The 27,663-nt window shown below is 47.7% G+C and overlaps 1 protein-coding gene across 3 annotated transcripts in view; it reads left to right on the top strand.

The window, feature by feature from the left end:
- IRAK2 (interleukin 1 receptor associated kinase 2) overlaps nt 1-26,174 on the top strand; it is an 80,435-nt gene extending 54,261 nt beyond the window's left edge. For all 3 annotated transcript variants that reach the window (XM_003826290.6, XM_034955762.3, XM_034955761.3), the window contains 6 exons: nt 1,921-2,030; nt 4,882-5,077; nt 8,719-8,781; nt 16,794-16,994; nt 21,040-21,331; nt 24,546-26,174. In XM_003826290.6, the coding sequence (XP_003826338.2) occupies nt 1,921-2,030; nt 4,882-5,077; nt 8,719-8,781; nt 16,794-16,994; nt 21,040-21,331; nt 24,546-24,658 (975 nt within the window). In that variant the 3' untranslated portion in view covers nt 24,659-26,174. The remainder of the gene's footprint in view (nt 1-1,920; nt 2,031-4,881; nt 5,078-8,718; nt 8,782-16,793; nt 16,995-21,039; nt 21,332-24,545) is intronic.
- Nucleotides 26,175-27,663: the final 1,489 nt, after the last annotated feature.

A 27,663-nucleotide genomic window follows, 5' to 3' on the forward strand; every position in this document is an offset into this window, starting at 1 on the left:
AGAGTTATTCCATAACAGAATTATTGCTTCCCATGGCAGGGACAAGACAAAGCAGTTACTCACGGCATACTAATGATCTTTAGCTTTTCTGGGCACTCACTGTATGCAGGTTGCTGTGATAAGGGTTTTACGTAGGTCATCACCTCCAGGCCGTGCCACAACCAAAGCAATTTCTTCCCTCATTTTTCAAAAGAGGAATCTCTGACACATAGAGACAAAGTGACTTGCCCAAAGGAACATAGAGGACAAATGTCAGGCCAGAGCTTACATTGGGTTCGTCTGGCTCTAGGTTTCAGAGTTTTTGAGAAGAAATTAGCAGGGGCTGTCCAGGCCAGTTCTTACAGGATGTGGGACCTACGCCAGGGCTTCAAAAATAGGTGATGAGGCTGGGCACAGTGGCTCACGCCTGTAATCCCAGTACATTGGGAGGCCGAGGTGGGTGGATCACTTGAGGTCAGGAGTTTGAGACCAGCCTGACCAATATGGTGAAACCCTGTCTCTACTAAAAATATAAGAATTAGCCAGGCGTGGTGGCGCGTGCCTGTAGTACCAGCTACTGAGGAGGCTGAGACAGGAGAATCACTTGAACCCGGGAGGCAGAGGTTGCGGTGAGCCGAGATTGCGCCACTGCACTCCAGCCTGGGCGACAAAGTGAGACTCCGTCTCAAAAAAAAAAAAAAAACAAACAAAACGGTGATGATTTAGCCTGGGAGAGTCAGTCTTAGAACAACAGTGGGAGCAAATGAGAGGCTTTAGCCCATCCCACAATCCCCATCAGCCCTGGTGAAGTTTCCCCTAATACAGATAAAATCCGCGTAAGGCCCAGGTGCTTGGCTTGCAAACACAAGCTCCCTAGCTCCTCTCCCATCCAGCTTCTTTTAGAGAGAAATTCCAGAGCAGCCTCTGTAATGGACATGATAAAAATAACTGCTGATTGAGCACCTACTGTGTGGCAGGTGCTATGCTAGGGGCATACCATATACTCCCTTGAATCCTTACAGCAACCCTAAAATATAGGGATTAACATTTCCATTTTATACCCAAGGAAACTGAGGCTCAGAGATGTTAAGTGTCTTTTTCCAAAATTATACAGCTAGTGCATGTCTGAACTGGGAGTTACACCTAGATCTGTCTGATGTCAAAACCCATAGTACAGGGTCAGGCACATGGCTCATGCCTGTAATTCCAGCACTTTGGGAGAGCGAGGTGGACGGATCGCTTGAGCCCAGGAGTTCGAGACCAGCCTGGCCAACATGGCAAAACCCTGTCTCCACGAAAAATACAAAAATTAGTTGGGAGTGGTGGCACGTGCCTGTGATCCCAGCTATTCGGGAGTCTGAGGCGGGAGAGTCACTTCAGCCTGGGATTTTAAGGCTACAGTGAGCTATGATGCTGCACTCCAGTCTGGGTGACAGAGCAAGACCTGTCTCAAAACCAGCAAACACAAAACAATGAAAAAACTCACAGTATCATGCTGAGCCCTGTGACAGAGGACATGAAGGGTGGGAGGAGGGTCAGGAGCCTGGGACCCTGCCATCAGGACTTCCTTTTTTTGTTTTTTGTTTTTTTTTTTTTTTGAGATGGAGTCTCGCTCTGTCACCCAGGCTGCAGTGCAGTGGTGCAATCTCGGCTCACTGCAAGCTCTGCCTCCTGGGTTCACGCCATTCTCCTGCCTCAGCCTCCCAAATAGCTGGGACTACAGGCAGCCGCCACCAGGACCAGTTAATTTTTTGTATTTTTAGTAGAGATGGGGTTTCACCGTGTTAGTCAGGATGGTCTCGATCTCCTGAACTCGTGATCTGCCCGCCTGGGCCTCCCAGTGTGCTGGGATTACAGGTGTGAGCCACCGCGCCTGGCTGCCATCAGGACTTTAAAAAGGTACATCGTGACTATTTGTCCTCCTGCTTTTCTTTCTCTTAGGGTGGCTCAGACCCCCTCCCCTGGCCCCAGCGTGTCAGCATCTGCTCAGGGCTGCTCTGTGCCGTCGAGTACCTGCATGGTCTGGAGATCATCCACAGCAACGTCAAGAGGTGAGAGAGGTGGGCTGGACCCTGCTGGGGCCTGGGCTGCCAGGGTGGAACTGGTGCCTATTCCTGGCTCACCTCCCGCTCCGCCACTCACCCCTGTCCTCTTTGTTTTTCTCTTCCTACCTCCTCTCCTCTGCTCTCCCCTGGATGTCTTTTTCTCTGTTATGCCCTCAAAAATGAGTGTTTCTGGGCTGTGCTCCGAGTCCAATTCCTCCCAGCATGAATTGGCTACCTGTCACATTTGTCTTTCTGAGCTGCTGTTTTCCCAACAAGCCCTCCACGCCTTGCTGCGTCTCACTGTCCACTCAGCAGCTGGCCTGGACCTCATCCTTGAACTCTGGGCTATGTCTGCCAACCCCCTGGGATTTTGAGCTCCTCGTTCAGTGTCTTTTCTGAGACCTGTCCCCTTCTTGTGTAGCTGTTGGTGTTAGCATCTTGTCTGGAAGGCTCCTGCAGGTTAGGCCTGCACCCCTGCATCTCAGTGCCATGCACATGAGAGGGAGAGGTCCCCATCTGGGGACGGTTAGGATAGGGAGGGATTCCGAAGATAACAGAATATCTGGCAGAACTGGCTCCAGAGACACAGAACTCGTATTTCCCCAAAGTTCTCTTTCCATTTGACTTGTGGAAGTCCTTTCCTCTTTTCTCTCCCCCAATTTTTTTTTGTTTTTTTGAGACGGAGTTTCACTCGTCACCCAGGCTGAAGTGCAGTGGCGCGATCTCAGCTCACTGCAACCTCCACCTCCCTGGTTCAAGTGATTCTCCTGCCTTAGCCTCCTGAGTAGCTGGGATTACAGGTGCTCGCCACCACACCCAGCTAAGTTTTGTATTTTTAGTAGATAGGCTTTCACCATGTTGGCCAGGCTAGTGTCGAACTCCTGACCTCAGGTGATCCACCCGCCTTGGTCTCCTATAGTGCTGGGATTACAGGTGAGAGCCACCACCCCTGGCTCTCTCCCCTAATTTTTATTTGATTGCATCAATAATTCTAATAGCAGGCAAGGAAATGAAAGGGTGAGAGAGGTCACCACTAACCTACCCCATGACTCATCAGCTGGCCTCTAGGTTTTGTTTCTTTTTTCACTTCCTGCCTATACAAATCCTTAGTCCTGAGGTAGCACCTGGGTACCAATTCACATCCTGTTTTTTACTCCTTCATTTAAACATAGTAAACATTTTGCTACATTGTATACCGTCATGTTTTTTAGTGTCTTAGTCTTCCCGTGAAGGAATTTGCCCATAATTTACTTAACCACTCCTGGCACACACACCCGCGCATTTGCGGGCGTGCACACACACATGCTAAAAAAGTTTTTTTTTTGGCCGGGCGCGGTGGCTCACGCCTGTAATCCCAGCACTTTGGGTGGCCAAGGCGGGCAGATCACGAGGTCAAGAGATCGAGACCATCCTGGCTAACACGGTGAAACCTCGTCTCTACTAAAAATACCAAAAAAAAAAAAAATTTTTTTTTTTTTTTTTTTTTTGAGATGGAGTCTCGCTCTGTGGCCCAGGCTGGAGTGCAGTGGCACAATCTCTGTTCACTGCAAGCTCCGCCTCCCAGGTTCACGCCATTCTCCTGCCTCAGCCTCCAGAGTAGCTGGGACTACAGGTGCCTGCCACCACGCCCGGCTAACTTTTTGTATTTTTAGTAGAGATAGGGTTTCACTGTGTTAGCCATGATGGTCTCGATCTCCTGACCTCGTGATCCGCCCACCTTGGCCTCCCAAAGTGCTGGGATTACAGGTGTGAGCCACCGCGCCTGGCCAAAAAAAAATTTTTTTTGAGACAGGGCCTTGCTCTTTTGCCCAGGCTGGAGTACAGTGGTGCAATCTCAGCTCACCGCAGCTTCCCATCTTAGCCTCCCAAGTAGCTGGGACCACAGGCACGCACCACCATGCTGTGCTGAATTTGTTTGTTTTAGTAGAGATGAAGTCATGCCATGCTGCCCACGCTGGTCTCAAACTCCTGGGCTCAGGCGATCCTCCTGTCTCGGCCTCACAAAGTGTTGGGATTACAGGCATGAGTCACTGCACCTGGCCTGCACTATATATCTGTGCACATGTGGCTTAGCTTTTTCCCATTTTGGAGTATGTTCTCAGTGTTTGCTCTTGGGGGTTAGATGACTAGATCAAATGATTTTTTTTGAGACAGTGTACCACTCTGTTGCCCAGGCTGGAGTGCACCTCTGCTTCCGGGTTCAAGCAATTCTCCTGCCTCAGCCTCCTGAGTAGCTGGGACTACAGGCGCACACCACCACGGCTGGTTAATTTTTGTATTTTTAGTAGAGATGGAGTTTCGGCATGCTGGCCAGGCTGGTCTTGAACTCCTGACCTCAGGTGATCTGCCCATCTCGGCCTCCCAAAGTGCTGGGATTACAGGCGTGAGCCACTGTGCCCGGCCAAGAGGGAATTTTTTTTTTTTCTTTCTTTTTTTACATGATCTGGGCAGGTTTAGTCACAAAGGATGCTGGCCACTTAGACCTGAGTCAGCCAGGCCAGAGCTGGGGGTTGGAACAGTTGTGGAAGAGACTGAGTCTGCACAGCCTATAGGCTTGGCAAGCTGAGGCTGATCAGGGTTGGCATCTGTGGGGATCAGGGAGGCTGCACTTCTTTGGCCACATTCCTGGGGCAGCAAGACTAAGTCTGAACTCCATCTCCATTTGCTGGAGGGAGTGTGCTCCTGATGCCCTCTCTTCCCCAGTCAGGGCTGGCTCAGAAGCTCCATGCTGAGGGTCTTTAGAGACCTCAACTTGCAGGAGCTGAGGTTGCTATATTGTCTCCCCAAAGGGTCTCCATGGCAACCTGTTGTTATCCAGCTCAAAATGAGAAGGTTCTCTCTCCTTTCATTTCCACAGCTCTAATGTCTTGCTGGACCAAAATCTCACCCCCAAACTTGCTCACCCAATGGCTCATCTGTGTCCTGTCAACAAAAGGTCAAAATACACCATGATGAAGACTCACCTGCTCCGGACGTCAGCCGCGTATCTGCCAGAGGATTTCATCCGGGTGGGGCAGCTGACAAAGCGAGTGGACATCTTCAGCTGTGGAATAGTAAGAGTGTCCTGCTCTGTGCAGAGTGGGGCCCACCTTGATTTGTCCTTCCCACGGCTCCTTTGTAATCACAGGATACGGTAGAGGTACACAGACAGGTTCCATCAAAGTACAACAGGGGCTGATAAACCGTGGCCCACAGGCCACTTTGGCCTGTGGCCTATTTTGTATGGTCTGTGAGCTAAGGGTAGTTTTACATTTATAAAGGATTATATTTTTAAACACAAAGAATATGTGATAGAGACTGAACATGCTCCCCAAAAGCTCACATATTTACTGTGTGGCCTGTTACAGAAGAAATTTGCCAGCCCTTGAAGGAAAACCACTCATGAGTGTCCAGGGTCTAGTAGGCTCCAGATATCCTCTCCTGACTTCCGTAATTCCCATCCAGCCATCCACTTGTCCACCCAGTTGTCTATTTGTCCTTATTTGTTCATCGCTGTCCGATCATCCATCTACCCTTTAGCTGCCCATCCATTCAGCGACCATTGACCCACCCAGCATCCCACCCTACCACTACCACCATCCTTGTCTGCCATTACGTCATGCCAGGCACTAGGAATATGAATGTAACAAAAACACAGTCCCTCCCCTCAGGAGCTCATGGTCTGCATGTAGCAGTCTCCAAAGTATATTTCTGTAGAACTCAAGTTCCTTCGGACCTCTAGGATTGATGTGTTAAAAGGGTTTGTGCCCTGACAGTCTTGGAAATATTGCATTAGGCAAAGTCAAGCAGGTTTCTTTACCACAAGATTAATTCAAGCTGGTTGGATGGTAGTGAGCCTTTAATCTGGTACTTGTGAATTCACCAGAGAGGGGTATGCAGTGTTTCCCAAGCTCATTTGACTATGGAACCTTGTGTTCTCAGAATATCTGTCCTTGTCAGTGTTCCATGGAACCCAGTCTGGGAAATGCTGGCTGAGAAGAGTAATAGTCAGGTTGGCTTCAGCCAAGTGCATACAGCTGCCCCTTGGGCCTCACCCTCTTTTCTTCTCTAGCCTTGAACTCTGTACTTCCTCTCTCTGACCACAGTCTCCTATCTGTCTACCTCTGCCACCAGAACCGTGGCCCTGAGTCACCTCTGCCCTCAGCCAGAACCCCAGATTCTGCACCTCCGTGTCTCCCAGCTGGTTCCTCTGCCTCCCTCGGCCCCACTGCAAGTTGTTCAGTGAAGCTCAGCAGGGCTAGTCCAGGCTTTTGCTCCTTTAACAACCAGGGGGATGGGCAGGGAGTGGTGGCACATGCCTAAAATCTCAGTACTTTGGGAGGCCAATGTGGGCAGATCACCTGAGGTCAGGAGTTCAAGACCAACCTGGCCAACATGGTGAAACCCCGGCTCTACTAAAAATACAAAAATTAGCTGAGTGTGGTGGCATGTGCCTGTAATCGCAGCTACCTGGGAGGCTGAGTCAGGAGAATCACTTGAACCTGGGAGGCAGAGGTTGCAGTAAGCCGAGATCGCGCCATTGCACTCCAGCCTGGGCGACAGAGCAAGATTCTGTCTCAAAAAAAAAAAAAAAAAAAGAACCAGGGGGATAGAACCCCTAGGCCCAGCTCAGTTACTTTCAGCTGTGTGACTTACACCTAGCACTTCTGTCTCTGGGCCTCAGTTATGCCTTCTGTAAGATAGGGCTAACGATACACATGGAGATGAATGGAATAATGTATATAAGCAGGTGAGCATGGTACCCTGCACCCTGCACCTACCAAGAATATTATGATGACTGTGGTTATTGTTATTCCCACCTTTACACCCTCCTTCTGATATCTGTTTACTCTTGACCTTCTAACTGGTGTGTTAGCCTCACAGATGACTTCCTCATCCATCCATTCACCCTCCCACCTATCCATCTATTCATCCACCCATCCACCCATGCACCCACCCTCCCACCCACATACCCATCCATCCAGCCATCCACCCACCCACCCATCCATCCACGTACCCACCTGTCCACCCATGTACCCACCCTCCCACCAACCCACCCACCCACCCATTTATCCACCTACCCACCCATCCATCCATCCATCCATCCATCCATCCATCCATCCATCCATCTACCACCCATCCATCCATTCATTCACTGAATGCCTCCTGGCTCCTGCCACCCTTTTGCTCAGCCCTGCCTCTGGTTGACTGATACGCTTTTGAACTTTGATTCCTCCTGTGGGGATCACAGTGCATTGCTCAGTGTTTTTTGGTGAGTGCTCAGTGACCTCTATAAAGGACTTGGCTCAGAGCCTGCTCTGTGAAAGGGGCACAGGAAATCTTTATTTATTCATTTCCCCTTGTTCCGTCCCTTCCTGGCAGGGACCTGTCAGGAGTCCCTTTTCAATTGGCTCCTGTCCCACTTGCAGCAGTGATGCCCTCTGCTGCCCTTTTCTGGTCACTGCCAGTGTGTTATTAATCCTGGGTGGTTTAAAACCTTTATCCTTTCCTTCTTCCAGGCTTGGAGGGATTCTTGGCTATAAATGTGACCCTATTCTGACTTGCTTTGAGAGATGCTGTGGGAGAGAGGTTCCACACTAAGTGTGGGGTCTTCACGCCTTTAATATTCACAACTGCTAGTCCCCATTTAACAGATGAGGACACTGAGGCTCAGGTTTTAGTTACTTGCCTAAAGATCACCTGAGCATATAAGGAACAGAGTCAGAATTTGAACTCAGGCCTGACTGTAGGGCCCTTAGCCATCATAGCATTGTCTCTACTGAGAAACCCCGTTCAAAGCAGTTTCCTGTTTATGAAGACATGTATCATGGTTTGCCAATTTTGTGGTGACTTACACGTATACAGGGTTGTGCTCCTTCTGCGAGTGGATGCACTAATGAATAAATAATGTTAGTAAAGGCCTGTGAGTGAAACATGCTATGGATGCTGCAAGATTTGTCTAGAATAGATACCTGCCTGCATGCAGAGTCTTTCCTTCCCTGAGATTCACAGAGCAATGCCTGCTTGCCATAGCTGAAGGATTTTTGTTTTTTTTTTTTTTGAGACGGAGTCTTGCTCTGTCGCCCAGGCTGGAGTGCAGTGGTGCGATCTCAGCTCACTGCAAGAGCCACCTCCCAGGTTCATGCCATTCTCCTGCCTCAGCGTCCCAAGCACCTGGGACTACAGGCACCTGCCACCGCGCCTGGCTCATTTTTTTGTATCTTTAGTAGAGACGGGGTTTCGCTGTGTTAGCCAGGATGGTCTCAATCTCCTGACCACGTGATCCGCCCGCCTCAGCCTCCCAAAGTGCTGGGATTACAGGCATGATCCACCGCACCCAGCCAGCTGAAGGATTTTTAAATGAAACAATCTTTAAAAAATAGTGTATATATATGTGTGTGTGTATCTATATTTATCTATACCTATATATATCTTATGGTAATACATATAAACACACACACACATGAATTTTTGAAAACCGTCTTCTCTGCCTGGCTATCAATTAATTACAACCTTCCACTGGCAGCTTGGTGGCATCTTTAATTGGAGGAGGTGTTTAGTGATATTCCCACGTTCCAGATTTTGGGCAGGTGTGTCTGCTGGCAATGGCAGAGCTGCGCCTGGAGCTCAGAACTGAGAAGAGAAGACAGAATCTGCTGCCTGGCTGTGTGCACGAGTGTCTGAACCATGCTAACTCACGTTCTGTTCTCTCCAGGTGTTGGCCGAGGTCCTCACGGGCATCCCTGCAATGGATAACAACCGAAGCCCGGTTTACCTGGTAAGGGAACTTGTCACATCTGGCTGGGAGGTATATTTGGGCCTCACAGCTCTGTAGAGAGGGCAACGACCTCAATTCTAGCTAGTTTTACACATGCAAATGAGGCCTGGTACAAGGTTGCATTTGCATCCCCACAAAGCAGCTTTAACCTCCCATCCCCACCTGCCAGCCAACCATTGCTTTTTCATGATAATAGCATCTGGGGCTTGGTGCGGTGGCTCATGCCTGTGATCACAGCCTTTGGGAGGCCGATGTGGGTGGATCATTTGAGATCGGGAGTTCAAGACCAGCCTGGCCAACATGGTGAAACCCTATCTCTATTAAAAAAAAAAAAAAAGAAAAAACTTACAAAAAACCCCCAACATTATCCAGGTGTGGTCGCATGTGCCTGTAATCCCAGCTACTCGGGAGGCTGAGGCAGGAGAATCACTTGAACCTGGGAGGCAGAGGTTGCAGTGAACCAAGATTATGCCACTGCACTCCAGCCTGGGTGACAGAGCGAGACTCCATCTCAAAAAAAAAAAAAAAAAAGATTTTGGAATGTTTATAGAAAGCACTTGTATAAAAGAGAAAGCACTTCTCTGTATATCAGGCAATTCATTAGGGATTTTCCTCAAATTGATAAAAGTTAATTTCAGCCCTTTTAAACAAGTTTCTATAATAAAAACAATTTCCATTTTGTAGGCCAAAGATCTGATATACAAAGTCATTTAAAAAATATAACAACCTGGCTGGGTGTGGTGGCTCACACCTCTAATCCCAGCACTTTGGAGGAGGCCAAGGCGGGCGGATCACTTGAGGCTGGGAGTTCAAGACCAGCCTAGGCAACATGGCGAAACCCTGTCTCTACTAAAAATACAAAAATTAGCCAAGCGTAGTGGCACACACCTGTAATCCCAGCTACTTGGGAGGCTGAGGCAGGAGAATCGCTTGAACCCAGGAGACAGAGGTTGCGGTGAGCCAAGATTGCGCCACTGCACTCCAGCCTGGGTGACAGAGTGAGACCCTCTCTCAAAAAAGAATAAAAATATAACAACCTAGCCTGACTTTGTGTTAAATACTTTCCATACATTATCTACCTAAATAATCTCAATTTTTCCATGATAGAGTCATTATATTCATCTGCAGATGAGGAAAGCTGGCTCTGAGTTTGGCCTAGGATCTCAGTTGGAATTACCAAGTGTCAGAGCTGGAATTCTGAGTCAGATCTCCCTGAGCCGACATCATGAGTTTTTTTTTTTTTGAGACGGAGTCTCGCTCCGTCGCCCAGGCTGCAGTGCAGTGGTGCAATCTCGGCTCACTACAAGCTCCACCTCCCGGGTTCATGCCATTCTTCTGCCTCAGCCTCCCGAGCAGCTGGGACTACAGGCGCCCACCACCACACCCGGCTACTTTTTTTGTATTTTTAGTAGAGATGAGGTTTCACTGTGTTAGCCAGGATCGTCTCAATCTCCTGACCTCGTGATCCGCCCGCCTCGGCCTCCCAAAGTGCTGGGATTACAGGATCTTGAGTTCTTAACCACAGCAGTCTCCTGCTTGTTTCTTGTGACAGTCCAACCATACGAATTCAGTATTATCATTCCCATTTACAGCTGAGAAAACTGAGGGCAAGCTGAAGTGACTTGTCTCACGCCCCTCAGTGAGACCAGTGGTGGAAGTGGGGTTTAAATTGAACCCATGGCTTTTGCAGAGTTTCAAATCTCATCCAAACTCTAGTCTTCCTCATCAGTTTGAGAGGGGGCACCTTTTCCTACTGGGTATTGAGGCCATTGGAACAGATTATTATTTTATTTATTTATTTATTTCTGGTGACTGGGCCCCAGAAGCATCCCCTGGGCTCTGGGGTAGGGAGGCTGAAGGCCTCCCTACTCCATGCAGAAAGTCACGACATGTTCCTTTGATGAACTCTGTGAGTTCCACCCCTTTTGGGCAGTCAATCCCATATGCTGCAGAGAGGTCTGTCTGGGCAGCTCAGATGTGGTTTGGGGCTGTTTGGGGGCAGTTTCTCATCTCCTGACTATTTTCTTGAGATGGATTTCCTAGCAGTCCTCTGGGGCTCCCCGGACAAGTGTCACAGTGGAAGGAGGCTTTTGAGGCACTGACAGGAAGTTGTCTAGAATTATTTTTTTGCTAATGATTTCTAAAAATGTGGAAAATAACAATTTTTTAAAATGTAGTTTCTTTCTCTTATTCTAGACTCTCGTATGGTCTCTTATCATGTTCTGTTGTGGTAGGTGCAATCCAATGGTTAATCAAGATTTGAGTCAGGGAGGAAAGCTTGCTGACTTCCTGTGGCCCAGGGTAGGAGGAAGCAGGCCTCCTCCAGGCTTGGGAAAGTGTTAGTTGCCACAGTGTTTCCTGAGGGCATTTGGTGGTTTCCACCTAAATTGAAAATATGAGTACCCTCTGACACGGCAATTCCATTTGTGCCTAGAGAAACATGCACACATGTGAGGAGAGACAGATGAACAAGGATATTTGTAGTGGCATTTTTTTTTTTTTTCGAGACAGAGTCTCGCTCTGTTGCCCAGGCTGGAGTGCAGTGGGCGTGATCTTGGCTCACTGCAACCTCCACCCCCCGGGTTCAAGAGATTCTCCTGCCTCAGCCTCCTGAGTAGCTGGGACTACAGGTGTGCATCACCATACCCGGCTAATTTTTGTATTTTTTTTAGTAGTGACAGGGTTTTGCCATGTTGGCCAGGCTGGTCTTGAACTCCTGACATCACTCAGGTGATCTGCCCACCTTGACCTCCCAAAGTGTTGGGATTACAGAAGTGAGCCACTGCGCCTGGCCAAATTTAATTTAATTTGATTTAGAGATAGGGAGGGGTCTTGCCCTGTCACCCAGGCCGGAGTGCAGTGGCATGATTGTAGCTCACTGCAGCCTCGAATGCCTGGGCTCAAGCGATCTTCCCATCTTGGCCTCCCAAAGTGTGAGGATTACAGGTGTGAGCCATGGCGCCCAGCCTGTATGAGTTTTGACAAATGTATACAGTCACGTAACCACCACCACAATCAAGATACGGAATATTTTTGTCACCCCAGAAAATTCCCTCCACTTAACAGGTCCTGGCAATTACTCATCTAATTTCTGTCCACATAGGTCTATCTTCTTTAGAGGGTCATATCAATGGGCCCATGGCGGATGCACCCATTTGTTTCTGTCCCCCTTCATGTAGCATGGTGCTTAGATTCATCCATGTTGTTGACGTGTCAGTAATTCATTCCTTTTCATTGCTGAAGAGTATTCCATTGTATGGATAGATGACTGTATATCCATTTACCAGTTGCTGGACATTTGGGTTATTTCCAGGTTTTGGCAATTCTGAATAAAGCCAACACAAACATTCTTATTTTAAAAAAATGAAAAAGAGGCTGGGCGCAGTGGCTTACAGCTGTAATCGCGGCACTTTGGGAGGCTGAGGTGGGTGGATCACTTGAGTTCAGGAGTTCAAGACCAGCCTGGGCAACATGGTGAAACCCCGTCTCTACTAAAAACACAAAATTAGCCCTGTGTGGTGGCAAGTGCCTGTAATCCCAGCTACTCAGGAGGCTGAAGCAGGAGAATCGCTTGAACCTGGGAGGCAGAGTACAGTGAGTCGAGATTGCGCCACAGCACTCCAGCCTGGGCAACAGAGTGAGACTCTGTCTCAAAAAAATAAAAAAGTAAATTGAAAAAGACATGTACGTTCTGACAGGGACATATCTCCAAGTGAAAAAAGCAAATTCAGAATAGTATATAGTATGATCACATTTTTGCTAAAAATAGATGGATGAATGAATGAAAACATTGTATCACATATTTTCTTCTCTATAAATTGAGGATAATAGTAGTACCCCCCCACCGACAAGGTATGTTTGTTTGTTATCATTTTTGGAGATAGGGTCTCCTATCTCCTATCTGCTTTGTCACGAAGGCTGGAGGAGTGCAGTGGCATGATCATAGCTCACTGTCACCTCGAACTCCTGGGCTCAAGGGATCCTCCCACCTTAGCCTCCCGGGTAGCTGGGATTATAGGCATGAGCCACTGTGCCTGGCATCTGACAGGGTTATTGAAGGTTAAATAATATGTGAGATGCCTAAAATAGTAACTAGAACATAATAAACAATATATGTTAACTATTAGTATTATCATTATTATTTGAGATAAGGTCTCTGCCACCCTGGCTAGTATGTAGTGGTGCAATCATGGCTCACTGTAACCTTGAACCCCTGGCCTCAAGTGATCCCCTGCTTTAGCCTCCCAAGTAATTGGGACCACAGGCACGTGCCACCACTCCTAGCTAATTTTTATTTTTATTTTATTTATTTATTTTTATTTTGAGACAGAGTCTTGCTCTGTCGCCCAGGCTGGAGTACAGTGGTGCAATCTCCGCTCACTGCAGCCTCTGCCTCCTGGCTTCAATTGATTCTCCTGCCTCAGTCTCCCAAGTAGCTGGGATTACAGGCATGGACCAACATGCCCAGCTAATTTTTGTATTTTTAATAGAGACAGGGTTTCACCATGTTGGCCAGGCTGGTCTTGAACTCCTGACCTCAAGTGATCCACCTGCCTCGGCCTCCCAAGTACCTGGGACCACAGGCATGTGCCCTCACGCCCAGCTAATTTTTAATTTGTTATATGTAGAGATGGGGTCTTGTTATGTTGCCCAGGCTGATATTGCTATTATTTCAACAGCTTTTAGGATACTGTTATAATTATTATATAAGTAAATATATAACCAAAATAATTATAGCTGTATAGCAGAAAATAATATAATCCAAACTATTAGCAGGAGTTACCTTTGGAGAGTAGAAATGAAAGGAAAGGTAAACTTTTGTCCCCAATTAACCACTTATGTTTAATTTTAATTTTTTTTTGAAATGGAGTCTCCCTCTGTGGCCCAGGCTGGAGTACAGTGGTGTGCTTTTGGCTTACCACAACCTCTGTCTCCCAGGTTCAAGCAATTCTCCTGCCTCAGCTTCCCATGTAGCTGGGATCACAGGTGTGTGCCACCATGGCCCAGATAATTTTTGTATTTTTAATAGAGATGGGGTTTTGCCATGTTGCCCAGGCTGGTCTCAAACTCCTGAGCCCAAGTGATCCTCCTGCCTTGGCCTCCCAAAGTGTTGGGATTACAGGTGTGAGCCACCGTGCCCAGCCAAAAGTTGCTTTTTAAGGGTGGTTGTTTGAAACTAGACCCCAAAAATGTCCATATATTACTTTGGTTATGTTTGTTTTTTTCATTTTTTAAAAAAATTTTTATATGGAGATGGGAAGTGACTTTGTTGCCCAGGCGAGTTTTGAGCTCCTGGGCTTAAGCGTTCGCCTGCCTCAGGCTCCCAAAGTGCTGACATTACAGGTGTGAACCACCACGCCCGGGCATGGTTGTGTTTCTTAAGACTCTTATTCTTGGCCGGGCACGGTGGCTTAAGCCTGTAATCCCAGCACTTTGGGAGGCTGAGGCAGGCGGATCACGAGGTCAGGAGATCGAGACCATCCTGGCTAACATGGTGAAACCCCGTCTCTACTAAAAATACAAAAAAATTAGCCGGGCATGGTGGCGGGCGCCTGTAGTCCCAGCTACTCGGGAGGCTGAGGCAGGAGAATGGCATGAACCCGGGAGGCGGAGCTTGCAGTGAGCCGAGATCGTGCCACTGCACTGCAGCCTGGGCGACAGAGCGAGACTCTGTCTCAACAACAACCAAAAAAAGACTCTTATTCTCTCACAACCTCTCCCGCAATGCCCTTTTTCATTTTGGATGTCGCTGGATTTTTGCATAGACTAGGTCATTTGCCCTGTGTAGACAGACTGTCTCACATTCTGGGTTTTGCTGATTACATCCTGTGGTCTCCTTCCCTTGTTTCTCTATTCCTCATATTTCCTATATTTGGCAGTTAGCACTTGTGACTTGTTTAGAGTCATGGTCATTGCCTTTGTCAAGAACACTTCCTGGAGGTGCTGTGAGCCTCCCACTGCTTCACTACACGGGGCGTAGCCTGTGGTCCTACTTTTAGTGCTAAGACCGATCAGTGTGTTAAGGTTTTAGTGCTAAGATTGATCAGTGGTTTCAGGTGGAGCTGCCGACTCCTCCATGGTGAAGTTCCCTTGACATCCTTTCATCGCGTGTTCTCAGTCCCCCAACCCCTGTTTAAACACTAGGTGTCTTCTGTAGTTTTTTTGATTATTGTCCTAGTCTTTGCATCAATATACATAGCAATGATGGCAGGTTTCCATTTGGGGCAAATTGTGAGACCCTGCCTCTAGAAAAGAAGAAAATAATACACTTCTACTGTTCTTGATTATCAGCTTTAAACACTAGTACACTTTAAAAAAAAATAAACATTTAGGCTGGGTGCAGTGGCTCACACCTATAATCTGAGCACTTTGAGATGCCAAGACAGGAGGATTAGTTGAGCCCAGGAGTTCAAGACCAGCCTGGGCAACATAATGAGTCTCCATCTCTACAAAAAATTTAAAAATTAGCCAAGTACAGTAGCATGTGCCTATAGTCCCAGCTACTTGGGAGGCTGAGGTGGGAGGATCGATTGAATCGAGGAGATTGAGACTGTAGTGAGCTGTGATTATATCACTGTGCCTGGCCTATTTTTATTTTTATTTCTTATTTATTTTTTGAGACGGAGTCTCACTCTGTCGCCCAGGCTGGAATGCAGTGGCGCAATCTTGGCTCACTGAAGCCTCTCCCTCCCCGGTTCAAGCAATTCTCCTACCTCAGCCTCCCGAGTACCTGGGACTGTAGGCACGCACCGCCATGCCTGGCTAATTTTTTGTATTTTTTAGTAGCGACGAGGTTTCACTGTGTCAGCCAGGCTGGTCTCGAACTCCTGACCTCGAGTGATCTGCCAGTCTCGGCCTCGCAAAGTGCTGGGATTACAGGCATGAGGCACCGCGCCTGGCCTACAATACATGTTTTTACAATATTTAGTATGTTTGTAACATTTATATATGCTAATCATATATACCATATTACTCATGAAATATACAATATAATTTATATTAAATATGCTTACATATTTGTATAAAATTATTTATATAGCATATGTTCTATTGTATGCATAGTTCAGATTGCTGCATTTTATGTGGTACAAAATATAAAATATATGTAAATACAAAATGTATAAGAAGTATAGACATAATATTTTCTTTATAGTGGCTCTCCTGTTATGTATATAGGTCAGAATCCTACATTTGAAATGTTTGTATCATAAGAGATTGTCCATGTAGTTGTTAATAAGATTAAATTATTAAGTGCTTATCATGTAGTAAGTGCCATATAAATGGTAGCTATTATTACTATTAGTTATTATCACTAAAAGACTATTGAATGTTCCGTGTCAGATGTCACTCTCTGTGCTTTAGGTGCACTGTTTCATCGAATGGTTGTGTTAGTCCTAGGTGTAGGTATTTTATTATTTTTTTGAGACAGAATCTCGCTGTCACCTAGGCTGGAGTGCAGTGGCGTGATCTCAGCTCATTGCAGCCTCCGCCCCCCACCTCCCCCGCCATAGGTTCAAGCAATTCCTCTGCCTCAGCCGCCCTAGTAGCTGTGATTACAGGCGTGCACTACCAAGCCCAGCTAATTTTTATATTTCTAGTAGAGACGGGGTTTCGCCCTGTTGGCCAGGCTGGCTCGAACTCCTGACGTCAAGTGATCCACTCGCTTCTGCCTCCCAAAGTGCTAAGATTACAGGCTTGAGCCACTGCGCCCGGCCCTGGTGTAGGTATTTTTGTTGTTCCCATTTTCCTGATGAACCAACCGAGGCCTAGAAAAATTAAGGCCCCACGTTTGTGGCATGAGTTCACTATGGAGTGTCCTGTGCATGTAGGAAATCGAATCCTTCTCCATTTCTTGGGGGTTTTACTTCTTTCTGGAATCCTTGCATTTAGTCTTACGATGTCCGGTCGGTTTTCTGAGCATTTTTTGCAGCTCTGGAGGTGAGTGGGGCGCGTGCGTTGGCTCTCGCAGCTCTGCAGCTCACGCAAGGGCGTTTCTACCCTTCTTCCCACAGAAGGACTTACTCCTCAGTGAAATTCCAAGCAGCACCGCCTCGCTCTGCTCCAGGAAGACGGGCGTGGAGAACGTGATGGCAAAGGAGATCTGCCAGAAGTACCTGGAGAAGGGCGCAGGGAGGCTTCCGGAGGACTGCGCCGAGGCCCTGGCCACGGCTGCCTGCCTGTGCCTGCGGAGGCGTAACACCAGCCTGCAGGAGGTGAGCCTCGCCTGCAGCGGCCTCGCTGCCTGGGCGCGTGGGTCCACCTCATCGGGGACGGCCCCTTCACAGAGGCCTGGTGCACAAACCAGGGTTGTGCTTGCTTGCAAGTCGCAGAACCTCCTAGAGCTCCCGTCAGCCAAAGGGCGGTGTAGGGATGGATAGTGCGGAGCCCGAGGACGGGTATTGCAGGGCCTCAGGGCGCAGGACCAAACCCGCGGATGTTAACTGAACTCGATGAACTCTCTGTGAATCGGCTTTATTCCCCCTTCTCTATAGGCCCCTTCGCCTTTCCTCTGTGTTCTCTGGAGGGAACGGCTCTGCCCGCAGTTTATAACAGAGAGATGAGCCCCCACCCTGAGTCCCACCACAGAGGGAGAACCTGATTGGCTGAACTTGGGTCAGTTGTTTACCGCTTGGCCAATCAGGCATGCTGGGGCGGTCCAGCATGCAAACCGGGCTGCCCAGGGCTCCATCCCTGGATGGTGTCGGCGCCAGGTCCCAAAGAAAGGGAGTGTGCTCAGCCCATGCACTAGGCGGACGTCCTAGAAAGCAGCCACTACACGGGGTAAGAGATTTTTTTGGACATGAGAAGTAGCCGTGGCTTCCATGGTAAAAGGTAATCAAGAGACTACTGCTTGATCTTTTTTTTTTTTTTCTTTTTGAGACAGAGTCTCCTTCTGTCGCCCAGGCTGGAGTGCAGTGGTGCTATCTCCAACCTTCGCCTCCCGGGTTCAAGTAATTCTCTTGCCTCAGCCTCCCGAGTATCTTGAATTACAGGCATGAGCCGCTCTGTCCGGCCTTGCTTGGTCTTTCTAAGGACAAACTCTCCACTGCCTGGGAGGACCCTTAGAAATCATCTAGCAGAGTGATTTTCAAGTGGTGTTGGGCCCAGAAGGGCTCCTTGAGAATACTCAGGAATTGCTGTTGGCAGCAAGAGGGGTTGGGGGAGGTGCAGGCCCCCACCTGTGACTCGGACCAGACACCCACTTTGACTTCTCTCAGTTACTATATTGGGTTCTCTGGAAAGGGTTTGGTAGCTGAAAAAAATCTTCAATAACCACTGCTGTAGCCCAAGCCTCCCATTTTACAGAAGGGCAAGTGAAGGGCCACAGACAAGAAAATGAGGCCACAGAACTTGTTTTTGTCAGAGCTCTCTGGACTCCCAGTTCAGCCTTATGTCCATCGTCTTGCACTGTCACGTGGCAGGAGCTGGAGGCTTCAGTCTTTGTTCTCAGCCTTTGCTAGCACAGGTGTCCCCCAAGTGTCCATGTGCCCCGATGTTCAGTCATTCATTCCGCAGTTGTACACTGGGGCCAGGGGACACATCTGTTCGGGAACAAGGCAGACCCAGGTCCACTCTCCTGGAACTCATGGACATTGCATAGTAATTGTCTGTGTGGTGAGCGCCAGGATAGTGTATGATGAGGACCCCACCCTGTTGACCTTCCTGAGGAAGGGGTGTTTAAGCACACGAAGAGCAATCTAGGCAGAAGGAACACCCTGCAAATGGCCTGAGCCGAGAGAGAGCTCAGCACGTTCAAGGGCCTGGAAGAAGGTCTGAAGGGCTAGAACACAACACATGGGGCACAGTGGCTTGTGTTGGGTGTGTCGAGGAAGGAGTTGTCCAATGATAGAGGGCTTTGTAGGCACAGTAAGGATTTTTGCAGAGCCACTAAGGTTTTTTTTTTTTTTTTTTTTACAGAATCTCACTCATTCACCCAGGCTACAGTGTAGTGGTGCAATCTCGGCTCACTGCAACCTCCACTTTCTGGGTTCAAGCAATTCTCCTGCCTCAGCCTCCCGAGTAGCTGAGATTGCAGGTGTGTGCCACCACACCCAGCTAATTTTTGTATTTGTAGTAGAGACGGGGTTTCACTATGTTGGCCAAGCTGGTCTTGAACTCCTGACCTCAGGTGATCCACCTGCCTTGGCCTCTCAAAGTGCTGGGATTATGGGCGTGAGCCACTGTGCCCAGCCTCACTAAGGTTTTTAAGCAGAGGTAGGACATAATCAGATTTATATTCTAAAAAGTTCTGTCTCCTTCAACCAATTATTCTTTCAGTAAGACTTTCATTCTTTTATTCATTCCATTATTTTGTTCAGTGTGTCACTTAAGGTGCAGGTGAAACTGCTATAACAAGGAGACTGCAAAATGCAGTGGTTTAAATAAGATAGATGTTTATTCTCTTTAGTGTAACAGTTTGAATTTACGCAGTCCAGTGTTAATGTGGCAGTGCCACGGTATTGGGGACCCAGGCTCCTTCTATATTGTTTGTTTGCTATCCTTACCATGTGGCTTCCATGTCAGGTCTAAGATGGCTGATGTTGCTCAGGCCATCACACCTGCATTCCAGCCAGTGAAAGAGGGTTAAAAGGAGAAGGTGGACACACTCCCTTTCTTTTAAATATATAACCTGGAAATGCATCACTTTTTCTCACATAATAGAGAGCAGAACAGAACTTAGCTACATGGCCACGCCTAGCTCCAAGGAAATGCGGTCTTTAGATTGGCAAATATTTATTGGGCATCTACTGTGAAGATTTATCTCAAGAAGTAACATGTGACCTGGGCCTTGAAGGATGAGACATTTGCCACGTAAAATAAAGGGGATAGGGCACTTTAGATGTAAGAAGAGGTAGGAGATGGCCTTAGCTCTTAGTACATCACAACCAAGCTAGGAAGATGAAAGAACAGCTGGGTCAGGGACTGGAAGATAAGCAGGCCTAGGTTTGATGGTCACCTTTGCCATTTACTGGACTGGCTGGGTGGCTTTAGGCAGGGAACTTAACTTTTCTGATCTTTTAATTTTTTATCTATAAAAATTCATGCATTGTGTATGAAATGGATACATTAGTGGCTGGGTGCGGTGGCTCACGCCTGTAATCTCAGCACTTTGGGAGGCCGAGGCAGGCGGATCACGAGGTCAGGAGATCGAGACCATCTTGGCTAACATGGTGAAACCCTGTCTCTACTAAAAATACAAAAAATTAGCCAGGCGCGGTGGCGGGCACCTGTTGTCCCAGCTACTCAGGAGGCTGAGGCAGGAGAATGGCGTGAACCCGGGAGGCAGAGCTTGCAGTGAACCGAGATACGCCCCTGCAGTAAGAGCGAGACTGTTTCAAAAAAAAAAAAAAAAAAGAAAGAAAGAAATGGATACATCAGTATACTGAATTTTTTGCAAGGCACTGAGGAGATGAGATTTGTTATTGTTATTACAGGTATAAGGGTATGTATGTGTGCTCTGTGTGTGTGTGTGTGAAGAAGAAACATTCCTTCCTTGCTTCCGTCTAATTTTCCTAACCTCCCTAACCAGAAAAACCTTCCAGGGCAACATCTATATTATTTGTGTTTTTTTGATTGAAAGTGTTAGGAACTTAAACTCTTACACACACACACATGTGCACGCACACACACACAGACATAGGGAGAGGGGAAGAATATGAATGAGTGAATTAGCGAATGAATGAACTTAGTGTCTCATTTAACCAAACAACAGAGAGGACAGGCATTGCTCTGGTTTCAGGGAAGTTAGACCCAGGATCTCAAACACCAAAGGTACAGCCATTGTGTCTCTGTGTCTGTGGCTCTCTCTCTGTTGCTTGCCTCTGCTTTACTCTGTGTTGAGCTTTCATTTTCCCCTACTGTAAATGGGTTTTCTGGGTGTAGTGGGGCATCTGGTTCTACCACTAGAGAGGAAAGGCTGGAGGTCTTTCCCCAATAAGCTCTAGGTGGAAAAGTTTCAGGGAAGGATTCTGATTGGCCAGCTTCGATCACATGCCCAAATCTAGACTAATCCCTATGGCCAGAGGAGTGGGGTACTATGATCTGCCCATGTTGGGTCATGCCGTCTCATCTTTGACAGGGCGGTTGGTGGGCAAGCACAGGTCTTTTCAAAGGAAGGGTGTGGTTTTTTCAGACAAAGCAACCAGCATTAGGTTCTTCAGTCTGCTCCCCGCCCCCTCTCTGCTGGGAGGCCAGATGTTAGCATTTCTATTTCAGAGAGAATTCCTGATGAGCTCCCTTCTCTCTCTTCTCCCAAAGGTGTGTGGCTCTGTGGCTGCTGTGGAAGAGCGGCTCCGAGGTCGGGAGACGTTGCTCCCTTGGAGTGGGCTTTCTGAGGGTACAGGCTCTTCTTCCAACACCCCAGAGGAAACAGACGACGTTGACAATTCCAGCCTTGATGCCTCCTCCTCCATGAGTGTGGCACCCTGGGCAGGGGCTGCCACCCCACTTCTCCCCACAGAGAATGGGGAAGGAAGGCTGCGGGTCATCGTGGGAAGGGAGGCTGACTCCTCCTCTGAGGCCTGTGTTGGCCCGGAGCCTCCCCAGGATGGTAAGCCAGAAGTCAGAGTGCATTTGGATGCTCATGTGTGTGTCCCCAACTTCAGCCCATCATTTTTTCTTTCTGTTGCCTTCATTCACTCCTTCATTTGGTTATTCAGCCATTCACCAACCAGCCAGTTTTTCACAGAGAAACCTGGGAGGCATCCTTGACACCTCCCTCTCCCTGCCCTGGACTGTGTCCGGCTAATCACCCAGTCCTGTCCATTGGCCTCCAAAATCTCTCTCACCTCCATCTACTTCTCTGCGTTCCCCCTTTGTCTGAGCTCCTGTCCTCAGGGGACTGCATAGCTTCCCTGAGTCCTCCTCCATCCTGGCCCCTCCCTCACCAGGTCCTTCTCCAGGAGCCAGCCAGAGTAGCTTTTAAAAACACAGTGCCGGCCAGGCGAGGTGGCTCACACCTGTAATCCCAGCACTTTGGAGGCCGAGGCGGGTGGATCACCTGAGGTCAGGAGATCGAGACCAGCCTGGCCAACATGGCGAAACCCTGTCTCTACTAAAAATACAAAAAAATTAGCTGGGCATGGTGGCGCGTGCCTGTAATCCCAGCTACTTGGGAGGCTGAGGCAAGAGAATTGCTTGAACCCGGGAGGCAGAGGTTGCAGTGAGCCAAGATTGTGCCACTGCACTCCAGCCTGGGTGACAGAACAAGAGTCCGTCTCAAAAAAACAAAAAACAAAAAACTCAATGCATGTCATCCCTCGTTCAAAGTCCTCAAGGCCCCATGTGGTCTGTTCCTGTCTGCCTCTCCTCTCAACACAAACACCATCCTCACCAGTCACTTCTAAAGATATCTTCCAGGCTGGGTGCGGTGGCTCATGCCTGTAATCCCAGCACTTCCAGAGGCTGGGGTGGGCAGATCACCTGAGGTCAGGAGTTCAAGACCAGCTTGGCCAACTTGATGAAACCCTGTCTCTACTAAAAATACAAAAATTAGCTAGGCATGGTGGCGTGTGCCTGTAGTCCCAGCTACTTGGGAGGCTGAGGCATGAGAATCACTTGAACCCAAGAGGCGGAGGTTGCAGTGAGCCGAGGTCGTGCCATTTCACTCCAGCCCTGAGTGACAGAGTGAGACTCCGTCTCAAAAAAAAAAAAAAGAAGATACTTTTGGCTGGGCGCAGTGGCTCACGCCTGTAATCCCAGCACTTTGGGAGGCTGAGGCGGGCAGATCACGAGTTCAGGAGTTCGAGACCAGTCTGGCCAATATGGTGAAACCCCATCTCTCTACTAAAAATACAAAAATTAGCTGGGTGTGGTGGCAGGCACCTGTAGTCCCAGCTACTTGGGAGGCTAAGGCAGGAGAATTGCTTGAACCCGGGAGGTGGAGGTTGCGGTGAGCTGAGATTGCACCACTGCACTCCAGCCTGGGTGACAGAGGAAGACTGTCTCAGGAAAAAAAAAAAGGTACCTTCCATTCCTGCCACTCAGGTCCAAGGATACCAAGTTTCTTTCTGAAATAAAAAATTAGGAAGGCCCCCCCCTCCCCCCCGCCTTTTTTTTTTTTTTTTTGAGACAGTGTTTCACTCTTGTTGCCCAGGCTGGAGTATAATGGTGTGATCTTGGCTTATGGCAGCCTCCGCCTCCCGGGTTCAAGCGATTCTCCTGCCTCAGCCTCCCGAGTAGCTGGGATTACAGGCATGTGCCGCCATGCCTGGCTAATTTTGTATTTTTAGTAGAGACAGGGTTTCTCCATGTTGGTCAGGCTGGTCTTGAACTCCCGACCTCAGGTGATCCGCCCACCTCGGCCTCCCAAAGTGCTAGGATTATAGGTATGAGCCACCGCACCCGACCAGGAAGGCCCTTTCAATGCAGTGTCCCTGTCCCTTAGTAAACATGGTTCAGTGAACGTCCCAGGCTCTGACCACTCCTGTTTGTCTTTTACTCCTCCTGCCATGGGGAGGGGAGAGGAAGAAGAAACACAGGATGTGAGCATTTTTTTCACTCCACCCTCCCACCCCTCAACATCATAAATAGGAACAGGGAAACCCTCTCCTTTCTGGAAGGTCAGGGTAGGTTGCAGGGCTTCCTGCAAAGACAGAGGAGATGAAAATGCTCATTATACTGGGTGCAGTGGCTCATACCTGTAATCCTAGTACTTCGGGAGGACGAGGTGGGCTGATTGCTTGAGCCCAGGAGTATAAAGATCAGCCTGGGCAACATGGTGAAAACCTGTCTCTACGAAAGATGCAAAAATTAGCCAGGTGTGGCCAGCCAGGCATGGTGACTCACGCCTGTAATCCCAGCACTTTGGGAGCCCGAGGCGGGTGGATCACTTGAGGTCAGGAGTTCGAGACTAGCCTGGCCAACGTCGTGAAACCCTGTCTCTACTAAAAATACAGAAAAAAAAAAAGGCCAGGCCTGGTGGCTCACGCCTGTAATCCTAACACTTTGGGAGGCTGAGGCGGGCGGATCACGAGGTCAGGAGATCGAGACCATCCTGGCTAAGATGGTGAAACCCCGTTTCTACTAAAAATACAAAAAATTAGTTGGGCGTGGTGGTGGGCGCCTATAATCCCAGCTACTCAGGAGGCTAAGTCAGGAGAATTGCTTGAACCCAGGAGGCAGAGGTTGCAGTGAGCCGAGATTGAGCCACTGCACTCCAGCCTGGGCAACAGAGTGAGACTCCATCTCAAAAAATGATAAATAAATAAATAAATAAATAAATAAATAAATAAATAAATGGGCTGGCTGCTGTGGCTCACAGGCCGGGCGTGGTGGCTCACGCCTGTCTGTAATCCTAGGACTTCGGGAGGCCGAGGCGGGTGGGTTGCCTGAGCTCAGGAGTTCACGCCTAGCCTGGGCAACACGGTGAAACCCCTTCTCTACTAAAACACAAAAAAATTAACTGTGTGTGTCGCCCAGCCTGAGCAACAGAGTGAGACTCCATCTCAAAAAAAAAAAAAAAAAAAAAAAAGCCAGGTGTGGTTGTGCACGCCTGTAGTCCCTGCTACTCAGGAGACTGAGGTGGGAGGATCACCTGAACCTGTGAGGTCAAGGTTGCCTTGAGCTGAAATTGTGCCACTGCACTCCAGCCTGGGCAACAGAGTGAGACCCTGTCTCGATAAAAAAAAAAAGGAAAAAAAAAAAAAAGAAATGCTCATTACACTCAGGGCCTGATTCAGAAACCTGATTTAAGTGACTTTAAGAATTATAATAATAGTAACTTTCATTCAAGTCGCTCTTGTTTGCTTTCTGTTGAACATCAGTTACAGAAACTTCGTGGCAAATTGAGATCAATGAGGCCAAAAGGAAACTGATGGAGAATATTCTGCTCTACAAAGAGGAAAAACTGGACAGCATTGAGCTCTTTGGCCCCTGATGACCGGAACACAGCTGAGGACCCTTGTCCTCAGTTGGAAAGATGAGCATCAGATCAAGAAAAAGGTCTGAGGCAGAATCCAGGATCTGCCAGGAAACACACAACAAAACATCTGCTGTCCTGGGTGGGAGGGAAACTTCATTTCACTGGAATGAGTTGGGAGAGAAAGGCCCTCAGCTTTTAGAGACACAAAAATCCATGAAGTCTCTTCCTTTCTGGGCTTTGTCAGAGCAGGGGATCAGAGGAGACTGAAGCAGAAACCCTGCACACGGGCCCAGGATGTGGCTGATTTTGTGGTTCCGGGGAGTATGTGATGATAATCACCCCCAGCAGATTCCATTACCTCAGCAGCTCTTGTTCCCCTGCCACTGGCAGTTCTGCAATGCCATAGCATTTTCCAGAGCTAAGATCTCTGGGTTGTATTTGCTGACAGCCTGCAAGCTTGCATGCTCTGAAAGATTTTTTTTAGTTTTTAATTTTTTTGTAGAGATGGGGTCTCGCTTTGTTGGCGCAATCCTCCCACCTCAGACTCCCAAAGTGCTGGAATTACAGTTGGGAGCCACTGTGCCTGGCCTGGAAGACTTTCAACTTGTGTCTCAGTGCAGTTCTTGACTCACCTCTCTGGGCCTCAGGTTCTACAAATGCCAGACACCTAGCGAAGAGCTCTGCAGGCTTTCCACTGCCTGTATTGGAAATCTTGCAATTCACATAATTATTCAGTCACTGCCTGGTACCTTTATCTTCCCATCCCACTAATGTTAGTGTTTTTTAATGGAGCTTTTATTCTGAGAATATGTGTTTGTCTGTTTGTTTGTTTTTTGAGACAGAGTCTCACTTTGTCACCCAGGCTGGAGTGCAGTGGCACGATCTCAGCTCACTGCAAGCTCTGCCTCTCAGGTTCAAGTGATTCTCCTGCCTCAGCCTCCTGAGTAGATGGGACTGTAGGCACCTGCCACTATGCCTGGCTAATTTTTGTGTTTTTAGTAGAGACAGGGTTTCACCATATTGGCCAGGCTGGTCTCGAACTACTGACCTCGTGATCTGCCCGCCTTGGCCTATCAAAGTGTTGGGATTACAGGCTTGAGCCACCGCACCCGGCCGAGAATATGTGTTATTATTTATGACTGGATGATGAAGAATCAGGAGAATGCATTTCATGTCTGATTCTGCTGCTAATTAAGTCAATCATTTAATTTTTGGGACCTCAGTTGCTTTGTAAGTAAAATAACACCTGCTTGTTCTTCATCCCTGGGCTGTTGGGAGGAACAGATGAGACAGTGGCTATAGAAGCACTTGGAAAATGCACTTGTCCTGTTTTGTAAAATAAAAAGGTATTAAATGTGTATTTCTGCCATGTACCTAATGATTATTCAGTGTGTATATATCTGAAAAGTCATGTTGCAAATCTTTCTGTGAAACAGATGCTATTTTAAATTCACTGGGAGAAATATCCTATTTAAAGTAATTCTATAGTAATTTCTTTTTATATAATAAAAATATATTTGTAAAGTCGACAGACAACTTGTAATTAGTTTTGTGTCTGGAAGAATTTGTTTAGAGAAGGCACTCTGTATCCTTGAGATGGGGTAGCCAAGAGCTAGGATCCTGGCTCTTACTGTTGACTGTTAATAGCTGCATGATCTTGGGCCCAGTTAGGGAGTTACTCTGAGGCTCTGTTTCCTCATCTGTACAATGGGAAAAAGAAAACGTACGCATCTTGTAGGGTTGTTGTTGGATGGGTCCTGCCTGGTGAAAGCATTTGGCAGCTCCCCAGTAAGGACACCTTTGGCTTGATGTGTGATGTAGCTGAGCTGGGTCCCAGTCCAGGTAGACAGTGATCTATACAGACAGCCCTGTCTTCAGCTCTGGTGTCTGTGAGGATTCAAGGTGAATGTGCATTTTGTGCCCCAAATGGGACCTGGCCTGTTGCGAACACTTTACAATTATAAGCAGGGTGTTTCCAGGGCTGTTTGAGCAATAGAGGGCTGACACCAATAGGTTCGTGGTTATCCAGACATACTTATATTTCTAGACTAGGATTTCATATATTTTTGGAGAAGTCAGTAAATCCCCTTGGGACTTGGATGAAAGCTCTAGACCTTTGCTACATACAGACATACATACATACGCGTTCTGAGTACATGAATTCCAGACCTTCATGGGCACCATGATGTCTTTTCATGGATCCCCCGTAGGGAAGCCCTGAATTATTTTTTTTTAGGTTAATAGAGGATTTAAAAATCTAAACAGTACAAAGGTTCCATGGTGAGAAGGCAGGCTTTTTCTCAATGGGATCTTAGTCTCCAGTTTCTTGTTCCCAAAGGCAACCACTGTCACTAGGTTGGAGTATCCTTCCAGAGGTGATGGAAAACAGAGGTGATGCTCAACTTAGTCATCAGGGAAATGCAAATCAAAACCTCTATGAGATGCCACTTCACATTCACTAGGATAGCTATAATCAAAAAGACAAAAACAAGTGTTGGCCATGATGTGGAGAAATTGGAGCCCACACACACTGTTGGTGGGAATTGAAAATGGTGAGCACTTTGGAAAACAGTTTGGCACTTCCTCAAAAGGTAAGAATTTCCATATGACCTAGCAATTCTACCCCTAGGTATCTACCCAAGAGAAATGAAAACATGTCCACACAAAAGCCTGCACACCAATGTTTATAACAGCCAAAAAATAGAAACAACCTAAATATCCATCAACTGATAAGTGGATACATGAAATGCGGTCTATTCATGCAATGGAATATTCAGCCATAGAAAAGAATTAAGTACTTGTGAAAAGTAAAGTAGGGGTTCCTCTTCAAAGACTTTCCTCCCCATCTAATTAGGAATAAATAGTAACTTCTCTTAGAAGCAAAATTTATTCAAAGACCTAACATTCTTAAATACCTGCTAGCCATAATAAATCAATGTACTTTATGTTCTTAACTCCCACAATTTAGCCTAAATATTTGCCCTGGCACGGTTATACTGGTCCAAGCAAGCATTAAGTCA

This window comes from Pan paniscus, chromosome 2 (assembly GCF_029289425.2).
Source record: "Pan paniscus chromosome 2, NHGRI_mPanPan1-v2.0_pri, whole genome shotgun sequence".
In the NCBI taxonomy this organism is placed as follows: Eukaryota; Metazoa; Chordata; class Mammalia; order Primates; family Hominidae; genus Pan; species Pan paniscus.